The following is a 14,743-nucleotide window of genomic DNA, read 5'->3' on the forward strand; positions in this document are numbered from 1 at the left end:
TGGGGCAGCTGCCTATTCCTGCATTGCAGGGGGCTGGACTAGATGATCCTCAGGGTCCCTTCCAACTCTAAAGTTCTAAATGGAGGGGGACTCACTTTCCCTCACCCAATTCCTTCAATTTCATGAAGTGTTCAAGTTAAATGCAAATTAAATGCAAATTAATTGGCTAAAGCATCAGATTGTTTTTAAAGGATTTAACGGGGTCCTGTTTGCATGCCTGCTATTTATGGCTGTATGTACAACCATAACAATTACATGTTGTTGTTTTTAAAAAACAACCTTATTAAATGGAACACAGTCTTTTATAATTTAATTCATTGCAAATAAACCTCAGCATGACTCAGCATAAACACAAATCCACTGAGCCGTGTTTTTCAGTTATTTCATTCCATGTTTTATGGCTTTTCACTCACTCCTTCCACCTGCTCCACAGTGGTTTCCTATAATCTCTTGATTAAGGGCAGGGGAGTACTGCTTTCTGCAGTTGATTTGCTGAGGGAAAAGTGTGATTCCCCTATAACCACACAGGAGCTTATTATATATGTGTCTGCTTGTATTTCAGGCAATGTGGGCCCAGAATTATCATACACAGATGTTGGCATGTTTGTTTCTTCAGATGGAGGAAACTCCTGGAGACAGGTAATTCCTACAGAGTTTTAAGGAACATCTGAATTTTATGCAAATGTGTGTGTGTGTGTTTCTAGTTATTTCATAGGTCTTGGAAGGACTCTACAATTCATGCTATATCTTACATAATTGCAGATCTTTGAGGAAGAGTACAATGTGTGGTTCCTTGACTGGGGTGGAGCACTTGTAGCCATGAAACATACGTCAATGCCCATTGTCCATTTGTGGTAAGGATAATTTCTTTAACATTTTCCTTAACAGAGGAGGTTTTCTTTTAATAGCAGACTTTGAACTGACTCTTTCATGGTTCCTTCCACTGAATAACATTATCAGATGTTCTACCACTTGCTATGGCCCTTTCTTAAGAATATTTCTAAAAATAGAAAAATGATAGTGACTTGCTTAAAGGTACCTTAAAAATTTAACTGTTACTTATTAACACAGTTATGCCTTATATTCCTGACCTGAAATGGTGGAAAGGCTGTTGAACAGCATTGAAAAACAATTGCATATTAAATAAATGACAATTAAAGCTAATTCCAGATAAGGAAGAGAAATTCCACAACCAGCACATTCTATTATTGTTTGTTATTAATTTATTTGATTTATGCACTTCCTTTCAAGAGCTTCCTAGGGCGGCTTACCAAAAGTTAAAATTGCATTAAAACAGGAGTTAGTCCTTCTATGTTTAATGGAGATGGTTTCCTGGCGGATGTGCACAGGATTGCAACCTTAAATGAGTGGCATTAGGAAAAAAAGCAAGAGTTAACGGACAATATGCAATAGAACAGCCACACATCCCATGTATATATCAACTATGCCATTGTTCTTTAAAAAATCCTGTTTTGCCACAGTGTATAAATAGAATTTCTGTTGGTACTTACAATTATAACACTGCTCTCTGCAATATACATTGCACTGAGTTGTGCTTCTTCTAATGGACTGACCTGCTCCAGCTTCTGAAGCTGTTAATGGAGAAAATTGAAGGGAAAAGAGCTTTCAGGAACTGACATCTAAACACCCTGTGTGTGTTAATCAAAATAATCTTGCAGATGGACACTTGTGCCTCTCTGTACAAAATGAGGCATTATGGCTTTCATTCAAATAATAATACAGCTTTTCAGTAGTCACAATGTGGAGTTATTAATGAATAGTGCCCTTCAGCTTCTATCACTGATGGTGGGACTGGTGGTGTTGGGGCTTTGAAAGAAGACAATGAACTTTAAGCTGAAAGTTCAAACTTCATTTCTTCAAGCTTTTGGTTTCCCATTATGGCTAGGGATGCTGGAGAAAATTGATCGTTGCAAGTTCCTATGCAAAATGACCTGATCAGCACCTCTAGGGTGAATCTGCAGATCAGAACTTCAATAGCCGTCAGATTTTGTACTTCACTGAATGTTGCAATGCTGTGTTGGGGATGGGAAAAGTTAAATGCATCAGCATTTAACTACTTATTTTGAGGGGAAATATATATTTGAATATGCATTTTTGCTGAAATGCTTTTTTTGGGGGGTGGGGGAGTCACACACAGAATCAAATTATGAAATGAAGATGGTGGGAAATGGGAAAGTGGTATGCAACAGATGTAGACAAATTTGCCTATTCTTAATTATGGGGTCTTTTGCTAAGTGAAGAATTGCAGTTTATCAAGTGATAACCAAAACCACCAGATTAAATAAACTATCTGAAGTCACTTCCAATGATATGCTATAACACCATTTTAGCATATTTTCAGTAGGGTTGATCTAAAGGACCGTGCGGTGGGTGTGCTCACTCCACCATGAAACTATTTCATTTTAGTGATCTTTGGTGGAAGACAAGGATTAAAATGGTCAACTCTTTTAAAGTGGTAGGCAGAACAGTTTTCACTGTGTTTTGCTAAGAGAAGGAGACTGATCACAATTTTACGCTGAATCTTTCTTTCTAGAGGAGTGCTGCTCTTTCAATGAAAGCTTTCTGTTCTCTGAAATGTTGCCTTTCAATGTAAAAAAGATTTGCATTAGCTCTGTTTTCCAATGTTATAGACATTTTCTTAGCTCCAAAGAAACTAACTGAATAACCAGCAATTTGTTCATTTGTTTTATTTTATTTATGAGCCTTCAAGAGCCTGCTTTTAGATAGCTGAACAAGATATAGATGTTAAAATAAAATCTATCCATCAATAAGCTGTCATGCTATACTGTCAAGCAGATTTAAATTTTCCGTTCCAAATCCAATTTTCAATTCATCTGTCTTTGGAATCTAAATGCATTGACTGACTTGTTGCTCACTAATCAGTTGATTAGAGGGAAGGGATCTGCATGGTGTTTTTTTTATATAATGTATGCTGATGTTCAAGTATGTCATTAGAGGTTCCTGAGGATCCAATCTTTACAAATTCCTCTACATCATCACCTGATCCACAACTCTCAGACAACTCTCAAAGATAATAGATCAGAACTTAGTTATCCATTAGATTTGGCTCTTCTCTGAATGCTGTGACCTAGTTCTTGGTAATTTAAACATATCAACATGCACATTTTCATTTAACAGAAAATACACATTTAATAAATATTTGCGTTAATGAATAAGAACATAAGAAGAGCCCTGCTGGATCAGACAAATGGCCCATCTAGACCAGCATCCTGTTTTCACAGTGGCTGTCTTGCCAAATGCAAGGTGGTTCTTTTAAAATGAGATTCAGAGGCAATACAGACACAAGTGAGTGAGTAGATTAAAGATTTTATTCTAAACAGCAAGCAATATATACATGACCAAGCAAGCACTTTGATCTGCCACTTGCAAGCCCTCAAGAAGTGGCAAAGTGACTCCCCCAGGTAGCTTTAGATTGCATGGCCCTGCAGCCATCAGTCCATGCACAAGCTTCTCCAAACTCGGCTCAGCACCATCTGATTTATAAATAGCTAACCACCTGCATAGCTTGCCTGACTGCCTATGCCAGGCATAGGCAAACTTGGGACTACAACTCCCATCATCTATAGCTAACAGGACCAGTGGTCAGGGATGATGGGAACTGTAGTCCCCAAAACAGCTGGAGGGCCGAGTTTGCCTATGCCTGGCCTATGTGCTACTAGCTACATGCAGATTATTCATTAGCTATATCTCCCAATGGACTGCAAGAAGATCAAACCTATCCATTCTTAAGGAAATCAGCCCTGAGTGCTCACTGGAAGGACAGATCCTGAAGCTGAGCTCCAGTACTTTGGCCACCTCATGAGAAGAAAAGACTCCCTGGAAAAGACTCTAATGTTGGGAAAGATTGAGGGCACAAGGAGAAGGGGACGACAGAGGACGAGATGGTTGGACAGTGTTCCTGAAGCTACGAACATGAGTTTGACCAAGCTGACTAAACGACTAAACAACAACAATATATCTCCCAATGCCTTACTTTCTTCAAACAATGTCCAGTATCAAAAGAAGGTACCCAGCAATATTGCTTCCTTCCAACAGATTAGGACTAGGAAATTGAAGGCTGTTCTTCAGCCATCAAAGAGCTTAGAGAGGGGGGAGTTAACCGGAGCAGGAATGATAACCAAGTTAGAGCACTATCTCCTCGAAATACAGATACCTTCTGGATAGATTGCCCATACAGTGGCCAACCACATGCCTGTGTGAAACCTGCAAGGAGGAGCTAAGCAGAAGAGTACTCTGCTCTCCTGCAGTTTCCAGCAACTGGTATTTAGAAGCATTACTGCCTCCAACTGTGGAGGCAGAGCAAAGCCTCCATCATGGCTAGTAGCCATGAATAGAATTATCATTTGTCTAATCGTCTTTTAAAGCCATCCAGCTTCACTGGATGTCTATGAGTTCTAGTGTTATGAGAGAAGGAGGGTATATATGTAGGAATGGGATGGAATGGTTATTAGAGGTGAAAAAATATTTGAAAGAGACGGACCATATGTTGACAGGTTTGCCCAAGGCTTGATTCTATGAAACATCCTCCACCATCAAGACTTTAAGACTTTGACTTGGCTTTTCTGGGATTTACAGAAGGATAGTGTGGATTCCACAGGGGCTTCTGCTTTTTGAATCCAAAACTCAGTGAAGACAGTTCTGCAGGGGAAAAAGAAATCTCATATCAAATATAGCCACGAACTACAGTGGAATAAGCAGAGTAAAATCCTACCCATTGTAAATAACTTTGTGTGGTAGTTCTGTGTGGTTCCTCTCCAATTTATTTTTTTAAATCAAATGCAGCTTTGAAGGCTGCACCTGGGGGCATTTGTGTAAAGGGAGGGGTTTCTTAACTTTTTCCGCTCCCATTGTTTTCTCACCAAAAATCTCTCCCCCCCCCTCAGTGTGTGTGTGTGTTTGTGCGAGGAATGGGGGTGGTGATATTGTATCTGGCCTTTCCCTTGTTCCTCCTTTCCAAATTGCGACCTCTGAGGCCACATTTAATTTGTAAAAATAAGTAAATAAAAATGTCAGAGAAAACCTTCAACATGACTGGCCATCACTTGTTGTTTGGTCCTACCGAAGGGACCAAGCATAGTTCTTAGCCATCTTACATAAAAATACCTCACTTATGTATGCTCACCTGCAAACAGAGATATACATTTTTGTATAGTTAAGGTCAGCAGCTGCAGCTGTATTCACTAGACAATGAAAATGTGTAGTTTGTTCTTCCTTGTGCTCCATTCCTCCAACTATAACTAGCATAATTTCTATGTTTAATTCTGGAATTGGAATATGCATGGTTTGCCTCAGGCTCCACCTACTCCAATTCAATTGCTTTCCCTCTTCTTTTATATTACTGGTGAGCGGACGTGCATTGATCAAACAGGAGAAAAGTAATATTGATACTATTGTGCATAAGAGTGCATCAGGATTTTTTTACATGTTTTTTGGTGTGCATGTGTGCTCCTGTGCATATGCAAATAATCTTGGCGCAATTATATTGACAGAAATAATCTTGATGCAATTGTGTTGACTGCTTTTTCGCAGTAGCTTATATGTGCAGTCATGTATACTGCCTTATCAAGTTTTCCAGTCTCTGTCACTTTTGCATGTGCTCACTCATAAACTTATCTATTTCTGTACTTAAAAAAAACCAAAAAACCCTTTTAATATGTTTTTGAAAACATGTTTTAAAGCTGATCTTATCTGAAAATGCAGATTTCTAAATTCATTTTTCTTACACACACACACACTTTTGTTCATGTTTCTTTAAAACAAAAAACAAGAACTCTGTCTGAATATTTGCTTGTAGATCACATTGTCCACAGGACCATAGATTGGTCCTGGAGGTGTGGGTTAAGTCAGGTCATACCAGAAAGCAGAAGATTGGATTCCTCAAGTAGTTCAGTGATGTTTGACAAGATAATTCAATGTGTTGTATTCCCAGAACACTTTATTTATTTATTTTTGCTTGAGTTTTCATATTTCAGTCCGCATACATACTTACTCGCAGAGTTGCAATACATTCACACTATGTTTCTTTCCTTTTTGAATAACAGTTGAAGTTTTAACTTTGTACCTAACACAATGCATATTTAAATCAAGAATAATTTTGCATAGAGTGTTCAAAATAGTAAATGTGGTAAAACTTTTGTGAGAACATAAAGCCTGCCTTTGATTATTTTTAAAAAAGCAACAAACTAATAGGCAATAGTTGCCTGCACTTGCTGAAGTGACGTCTTCTGTTGCAGGATCTAATTTCTCCTGATTGGAGCTAAGCCGGTATTCAATTTGGGCAGCACCATCCCTCTTTGACTTTGATAACTGTCCATGGCACGTTATTTCTTCAAAGTGCCTCAAAGCACAGCATTAATTAATCACAAGTCAAGGCAGTGAAGATTGGTGCCTGTTTATAAATCCAGCTATTGTCGCTCACCATCCTCAGAAGGTGCTTAATTACTTTGGAAATGGCTCCAGTGAAACCCTTTTATGTGCATTTATCTCCTCTCTCTCAATCCCAGGGTGAGTTTCGATGAAGGAAGGACCTGGAATAAATATGGCTTCACATCAAAACCTCTCTTTGTGGATGGGTCCCTCGTGGAGCCAGGCATAGAATCACAGATAATGACGTAAGTTGCAGAGTTAATCAAGGTGCCTTGGCAAGACAGTGGGTTTGTGCCTCTTTGGCTGGGTTCATTTCAGGGCGAGGCTGCCTGTATGCTGGCTCTTATGCTTCGTTAATAATTGTATCTTCTCTGTCCCCAACCCCCAACAGCTTTGATAGTTGCACTTCTGTAGTACATGGTTTCCTTGGATGCCAGATCAAATGCATGCAATGCAGAAACAAGCTCCCCTTATTTACAGAACCGATCAAAGTCTAGGTCACCAGTTCTCTCTTATAAGCAGTGGCTAAATAATCTGATTTCTGTGGACATGCTCCTGATTTTCATGCTCACGGTAAATGGGAGTTTTAGTTTATCTCATCCATCTCATTTGTGCCTTGAACTTTGATTTTCAGTGCACAGTTTGAGGCATTTGTTTTGTCCTATAAGCCCTTAATAGCTCCAGATATTAAGCCCAACATTAGCCTTACCTGTAGGGATAAGGAGAAATTCAATTCAGTTTGCATTTTAAGTTTGCAATTCAAGTTTGCACTCACACTTTCCAACACAATATTGAAAGCAAAACACAGCCAACCTCTGAAATGCAATTTCCTCTGAATTTTGAAATGCAGTTCTCCAGCCAAGTAATGTGTATAATCATGCATATTGGTATACAAGAGTGAAATATAAATGTATATATTAGTGAAAGGAACATACAAAGATGCATCATTTTAGGGGAAAGTGTTTTGCAGAAATTTGATAATATTGCATAGATAATTAGGGGGAATTCACAATTAAAAGTTGGTGATTTTTCCTGAGGGCCTTAAAAAATAATCAAAAACCTATGTGGAAATGTTGAGAACTGAACTTAAGATTGGGGGAAAATGAGAAACCAAAATGGACAGATTTGCCCATTCCTATTCATCCATATTCGCCTCTTGTCTGGACCTAAGAATATGTCTGAACAAGCTGTAGGACCTTTATTAGGCAGTAGCTTTTTTATTAGTTTTATTAAATATAGTTTATTAAACTTATTCATCACTTCACGTAGCCAAAAGGAATCCCAAAGCAAATTACAAGAAAAATAAAATACAATAGTACATATCATTAAAACAAGGCAAATAAACTAAAAGTGTTCATCCATGATACTCATCTACATCGAGAATGAACACTAGAAACAGCTATGGATATTTAGACCATTTATATTGTCCAAATGGTAGGATTTGATGTTTGATGTTTTATCATGTTTTTAATATTCTTTTGGGAGCTGCCCAGAGTGGCTGGGGGAAACCCCTCCAGATGGGTGGGGCATAAATAATAAATTATTATCATCATCATCATCATCATCATCATTATTTATTGGCTTGGCATTGAAAAGATGACAGTCAGTGGCAAGCAAACTTCCATGGGGATAGCATTCCCTGAGTGGAGGGCAGCCATGGAAAAAGCCTATTCTCTTGTTAAAGGTAAAGGTAAAGGTACCCCTGCCCGTACGGGCCAGTCTTGACAGACTCTAGGGTTGTGCGCCCATCTCACTCAAAGAGGCCGGGGGCCAGCGCTGTCCAAAGACACTTCCGGGTCACGTGGCCAGCGTGACAAAGCTGCATCTGGCGAGCCAGAGCCGCACACGGAAACGCCGTTTACCTTCCCGCTAGTAAGCGGTCCCTATTTATCTACTTGCACCCGAGAGTGCTTCCGAACTGCTAGGTTGGCAGACGCTGGGACCGAGCAACGGGAGCGCACCCCGCCGCAGGGATTCAAACCGCCAACCTTTCGATCGGCAAGCCCTAGGCGCTGAGGCTTTAACCCACAGTGCCACCCGCGTCCCTATTCTCTTGTTACTCCCCTATAAATATCTCTTGGAGGGGTCACACAGAAAAGGGCATAGGATGTTGGTTCCAGGTTCTAGGGAGGCTCAGGTCCCTATGCTGGATTGCTGCTGCAGCTGCTGCATCTACTCCTTCAGAACTTCTCTGGTCAATTTAATGTAGAATTATTGCTGCTTTCAGACTCTAAAAGAGTCATTGACAAGAACAGTGGGGAGATCTCTTTACATTAACCTGCTTGGACTACCAATTTCCTTTTCAAAAACTGTATTCTAGTGCAACAAGGCGAAGAAACTCTATGTTAAAATAAGTACGCTGTAGAAGCATGCCGTTTCTAGTACTAAGCCAATCTTACTACAGGGGAAAGGATTCAGCCAGCATATTTGGTAAAGGCAAACAGCTTATTTTAAAGTGACAAGCCATTAAGCTTTATCTTGGTTTGGCTACTTCACACCTGAGAGAGTGCAATGTGCTTAGATTCCTTATTATGTTGTTAGCAGTGGCTTCTCAGTTTGTCCAGTGGATAATGATATGTCAGCAGGAGACAAAGCTACGGTTTCACAAAATGGTCTGTTTCTCTTCCTCTTTTTTTGTTTGTAGGTATGTCAGGATTTTATTTCCAAGGAAATGTGGCTGCACTGGAAATGTGAAAACAGTCGTTATCTATAGCAAAATTGTTGTGTAGGTGGGTGGATGAGTGTTAGGTATGGCACCTGGAAAAGAAAAACACACCCCAGCTTCTGCTTTCATAAAAATGATGTCAAGTGAAAGCCAGTGTTCTGGATGTGTGTGACAGAAGCAGGGGAGTATGGATAGCTATCAATGCGAGCACTGAACAATCTACGTTGGGTAAATTTATTCCATACACTCAGCATTTCCAGACAGCTGAAAACTTCCTAACCTAGGAGACATCATCATGTCAGTATAAAATAGCTTGTATAAAATACAATGATATTTCCCTAGATTTAGCTTTCCCAAAAGCTCACATCATGACAATAGTCTATTATTTCCCTACTGTAGCCAAGACTTAGCAATAAAGCAATTTATTTCACCTCATCATAGTTCATTGGCAGTGCAGCTAACAGTCTTCTTGCTTTCAGTTCAGCTTCTTCTGTCTCTCAAGTCTAGATCCCCTGCAACACTCTCCATCTTGGCTTCTATCTTCTGATTTCTGGGCCCTGTTGTACCCGGGTTTCTCTTCCCCTTTCAGCTTCTTGAAATTTACCTTCTATAACTTTTTGAACCCTCTGGCAAGAGCAGCCTCTAAACAGAAAGCATCCATTCTACAACTGAGAACTGGCACAAAATGGCCGAAAAGTTCCATTCCTTTGCAGCATGTTTAGCATTAATGTGCTTTTGGGGTGTGTGGAGTGCACCCTCCCATTTCCATTGCAACCTCTTTTAAAGCCAAATGCATGTACATAGATAATTAGCCTGTTGTACTAATTGCTCAAGCAATTACCCGAGGATTTATCTTGATACCACATTATGATGGGTTTCCCCATATTGATGTAGAATGAATTACTGGCTAACTCTGTTCCAAATGCTTGGCTTCCCAAGCTTCATGATGAAGATAATCTTACGAGATGTTTCTGTTCCCTAAAGATAAAGCATTTCAGGCTGCAAACATAACTCTGTCTCAAATGTGCTTTGATAAGAGACTACAAAGTGCACAATTGAGCTAGTCTAGATTTCAGTTCACAGTTCAGTTTTCAGGGCTATATGAGGCTGGACAACAGTGCCTGGCTCACGATTCAGAGGCTTGGCTCTCCTCTTTTCATTTTATCATTGAACCTTGAACCACAGAGTCCAGCTCTGTCCTTGGGATAGGCCCTAAAGCACTAGGCAAGCGGACACAAGAATATGTTGCAGAGTGGAAGCCTTTTATTCTGCTATCAATGCCGTACCTGCTTTTGATCAGAATGGAAATGTCCCTTGTCAAGGCTGAGAGTCTGTCAGCCTTTCATGAACAAGAATAAGCAAAGAAAAACACAAAAAACCCAGAAGAATAAATTTAAAAAAAAAACAAGGAAGGAATGATATGCTTGGGGGAAATTCCATTAAAAATTAATGCTCAGTTCCCTCTCTCTTCTCGTTCAGAGCTATTTTTCATGTAACCAGGAATCCTTTTGAAGCAAATGTCACACAAAGCTGTTTAGAACATCGGAGACACATTTTGGAAGAAGCCCCCCCCCTTCTAAAGCCTTGATTTGTCGTTCAGCAAACTTATATTTTGATATTCCATTAATGTCTCTTCCCATCTTTCTTTCCTTTTTTTGCAGGCGCAACCAACTGACTAATCTGTAAATCCGGCCTGAATAGAGCACCCTTGTAATTATATGTTCAGCAGATTATGCCGCTAATTGCACTTGGCGTATTTGGTAGCTTGGAGATCACTCCTTGGCATGTCATTTGCTGTGTTTTCACACTCATGCCAACCCTTTAAGGAAAATGCCTCTTCCATTGTTATGCAGTTGAATGGCTATTTTCTAAACGGTTTCAGCACCTAGACAGAGATGGAATCAAGATCTTCTTTGTAGCTGTTAAGATAAATTAGCATTCAGCATCTGGGTCTCTCCTGTCCGTCTCATTTCCTTCACTTATTTTGAGAAGTCTCCATCACAGCTAGGTGGGAAATCTTTCTCAGTGCATTTGTAGGCACTCCACTGAGAGAAGAGAACAATGCATCTCTCTCTCTCTCTCTCTCTCTCTCTCTCTCTCTCTCTCCTCTCCCTCTCCATGTGTGTCTGTGTGTGGGGGGGGGGGTGTCTGGGTCTGGCTGGCTTTTTGTGACATTACTCACCATTGCAGTGTAATGGCTTCTATTTAATTGCTGCCTATGGCCACCATTTTTGTGCTGGGGCATCCATGACACACTGTTGGGTGTAATTCTGACTATCAATGGTTCACACTTGGTAGAGCAATCTTAGAGCAATCTTCTATTGCTGCTAGGATATATTAACCTGTAACTTGTTTATGTTTTTCCTGGGATGTCTGAAAGATAGTGAGAACAGTTTGGGGTGCTAATGTTACTGACCTGGGGCTAAGCACCATTGAATTCATTGGGACTTGAATAGACATAATTAAGATTCAAACAGGTGGATACTTCTGTTCTTCTGAAGAGCCCCAGAAGGTTACTGACATTAATTTCATAAAGACTTGCCCCTGGGGAAAAAAATGGGTCAGATTGTGGTTTGTAATGCAAAACGTGAGCGCAACAGAATGGGAGAAAGACTTTTCTTTAGCAGATAGACATCATGATAAAATTGACAACAGTTTACATCCATACTAGGCACACATGAAAACTCCCATTTGCCTAGCATGCTCAAGCATTTCTGTCACACTTGAGCACAGGCATGTCACAAGTGGAGAAACTGAGTGGTCTCTCTCACTGATGCATCTTTCTCTTTCCCACATCCTTCCCTCCCACTGTGCTGAGAACTAGGGCAGCAGAGGAAGTATGTACTGTAATCAGGGAAGGATTTGTGTGACCGCAGAGGTGAAGCATCCTCTGTCTCACCGTCTGCCGATGGGGAAAGGGTGCCCACCACTGCCATCTGGAATTGTCGAGGCAACTCAATACTCATTGCTTAGAGTCTGTGTACAGTCATACCTCGGGTTAAATGTGCTTCAAGTTGAGCGCTTTCAGGTTACGCTCTGCAGCAACCCGGAAGTAATGGAACGCGTTACTTCTGAGTTTCGCCGCTTGCACATGCGCAGATGGTCAAAATGATGTCACGCGCATGAGCGGAAGCAGCGAATCGCAACCCATGCACGTGCAGAAGCGGTTCGCATTTGCTTCTGGATGCGAACGGGGCTCCAGAACAGATCCCGTTCGTATCCAGAGGTACCACTGTATTTCATGCTACTATTTTACCATCAGTTAATTTTCCCTTGTTTTGTTCTGTGCAATAAACTAGCTGGATAAGGTTTTTTTTTATAATGCTGTAAATAAAGACTACAATGGGCAATTTAGACATTGCTTTAGAAACATCTCCCGCTGTCCTCCAGATGCCTCTGAATAGGACTTGTTGAGAAAGAACGGTGGGAGACAGCTATTGCCTTTATGTCCTGCTTTTGAGCTTCCCAGAGACATCTAGTTATCCACCATGGGAAATAGGATGCTGGATGAATCATGCCTTTGGGTGTATTCAGAAGAGCTCTCCTTATGCTTATATCATGGGCCTCCAATGATGGTGAAAACCAGTGTGTGTGAGGCTGATCCTTTCCTTATTTACTGTAGCCCTCATTGATTACTACATTATGATGACAACAGAATCTTTGCCGACACATTACACATATCTATATATACAGATGACATATGTTCTGACATACATGATGTGCATGATGACTTCAGATGAATTTCTTCCCTTGTTACTCTTTTAACCAGAGACCCTTTGTCATTCAGACAGTTCTAATGATCTAAGTGGATGAGGTAGAAGGCCACCCCACCTTTTCAGGCAGACCTTGTCTGGCCTAGCCACTCCACTTCCTTCTTTAAAATTCCTCCCTCATCAAGCACTACCCAGATCAAATGATCAATTATCAATTCATCCAGTAATAATTTGGTGATAAATTTTTCACATATGTGCATGTTTCCATTTGATGTATACAGCTTTTACATGCTTAAGGAGTATCTGCAGTAGTCATTTCCCCAAAACCAGCTGTGGTTTGGCTTAGCATCTCATGTGTTCCAAGCCACTATGTCTCTTCCTCCTTCCCCACCATATGACTTCTGCTTTGGTAAAACTTGCTTGCCTGAGCAACCTTAAATCACCCTTAGTCATGATGCATGGCGATGGTGTGGCTTCTTGTGGCTGCTGTGTTCATAGGGAGAATTCTGCCTCAGTATGGGCAGATGAACTCCTGGTCCTTTTTGCTCAGTGATTCTAATTGTTATTATTTTGTGTGTGTGGTGGTGGTGATGGGTTTTTACATGATATCACAGAGGTTAGTTGTTGCCTGGCAGGGATCCATTAAAGACTAGCTTGTCTTTAATACCAGCTCACAACTTGTTCAGAATACATTAATTATTGTTTTATGTACAGTTTACTTCTATGAATATTTTTATGTTTCTCTCCATGCATCACTTCCCCCATAATTTTTAGCCTTATTTACTTTGCTGGAGTATATAGTCACTAAGTTGTACCCTCTACCCTCAAGATAACAATCTCGAGACCACTGTACAAATTAAATCAAATGATTGAAAGGCTTCTAAGTAGTTCTTCCAAGACTCTATTTATTGTTTAGTGAAAGAATTATGGAGTGTTTGGTTAGAAGATCTTCCTTTAAGCTGTCATCTTTCATCTTTTATGTCTCCTTTATTTCCACCCTCTTCTCCATGTGCATTATCTTGCCAATGATTAGATAATTTAACTCTGGCTCCCCTTCTACTCTCTCTCATTCCCAATCCGTGTCTGCTTCAATTAGGTCCTGGTTCTTTGACTTACTTTCCTGCCATCCAATTTCTCTTTAACCAGTGACCTCCGTGAACGCTAATTCTATCTAAACCCTAATAAAAAACAATCAGGAGGTTACACAGCCCATTAGGCTGGCTTCAGAGCTGTAATTCATGTTTTATTCATGTCCCAGCTTTCACCCTCCAATGATAAAGGCAAGCCTACTAGCTAAAGCTGTGCGCGCATGCATGTTTATCTGTTGCTTACTGTCTGCATCCATAACAGTGGTGCCTCTTCCTAATGTATACAGCTGCTTTGTATTGAACCTGACCTGGAATCAACCTTGCAAGTATGGCATGGAGTACATCAAAGCAAATAGCGGGTGACTACTGAACTAGCAAAGCACAGGGACAAACAGAAAAGAACCCAAGTCACTTGTGTAAGTGCGGACTCATCCACACTTCCACTTGACCCACACTTCCTAGGCATGGGTCTGAGTAGTTTTTCCTTTGCACCACTTCTTTCCAGGGGAAAGTCCACTCTTTGGTGACACATCAGAACAAATGGCAATCCAGGAGAAACCCCAATTGCCATTTGCTTCAACTGAGTGCTAAAGAGCAGTTTCCCCTGGGGATAAGCAGCAGGACAAGAGGAAGTGTGGATAAGCCTGTGTAGTGGTATATGAAGCATTGTGCATTGGTAGCTGCACATGTAGCTCAGTGCTCCCCTTTTCTGGGTTTAAATGGCTTTTAAGCAGGACTGGCTCTGCTTTAGTTGGCTGCTTATGCTAGGTAACTTAGAAACCTAAAAATATTTTGTTTGGAACCTACTTAAGAGCCCCAGAGGGGAATGCTTCAGATCCCAAGTGAAGCATCCCCCCCCCCCCCCAGCT

The 14,743-nt window shown here is 40.6% G+C and overlaps 1 protein-coding gene and 1 long non-coding RNA gene across 2 annotated transcripts in view; one reads left to right on the plus strand and one right to left on the minus strand.

The window, feature by feature from the left end:
• SORCS3 (sortilin related VPS10 domain containing receptor 3) overlaps positions 1-14,743 on the plus strand; it is a 405,333-nt gene that overhangs the window by 327,173 nt on the left and 63,417 nt on the right. Inside the window, exons 12-14 of the mRNA XM_083441626.1 lie at positions 563-639; positions 763-854; positions 6,546-6,653. Of these exons, the coding sequence (XP_083297752.1) occupies positions 563-639; positions 763-854; positions 6,546-6,653 (277 nt within the window). The remainder of the gene's footprint in view (positions 1-562; positions 640-762; positions 855-6,545; positions 6,654-14,743) is intronic.
• LOC310678207 lies at positions 9,410-11,698 on the minus strand. The gene is made up of 3 exons (XR_014511692.1): positions 11,490-11,698; positions 10,036-10,051; positions 9,410-9,613 (listed from the first exon to the last, which is right to left on the minus strand). It is a non-coding gene; the product is annotated as an uncharacterized lncRNA (long non-coding RNA).

The sequence above is a fragment of the Podarcis tiliguerta genome (genome assembly GCF_965153285.1).
Source record: "Podarcis tiliguerta genome assembly, chromosome: 5".
Lineage (NCBI taxonomy): Eukaryota > Metazoa > Chordata > Lepidosauria > Squamata > Lacertidae > Podarcis > Podarcis tiliguerta.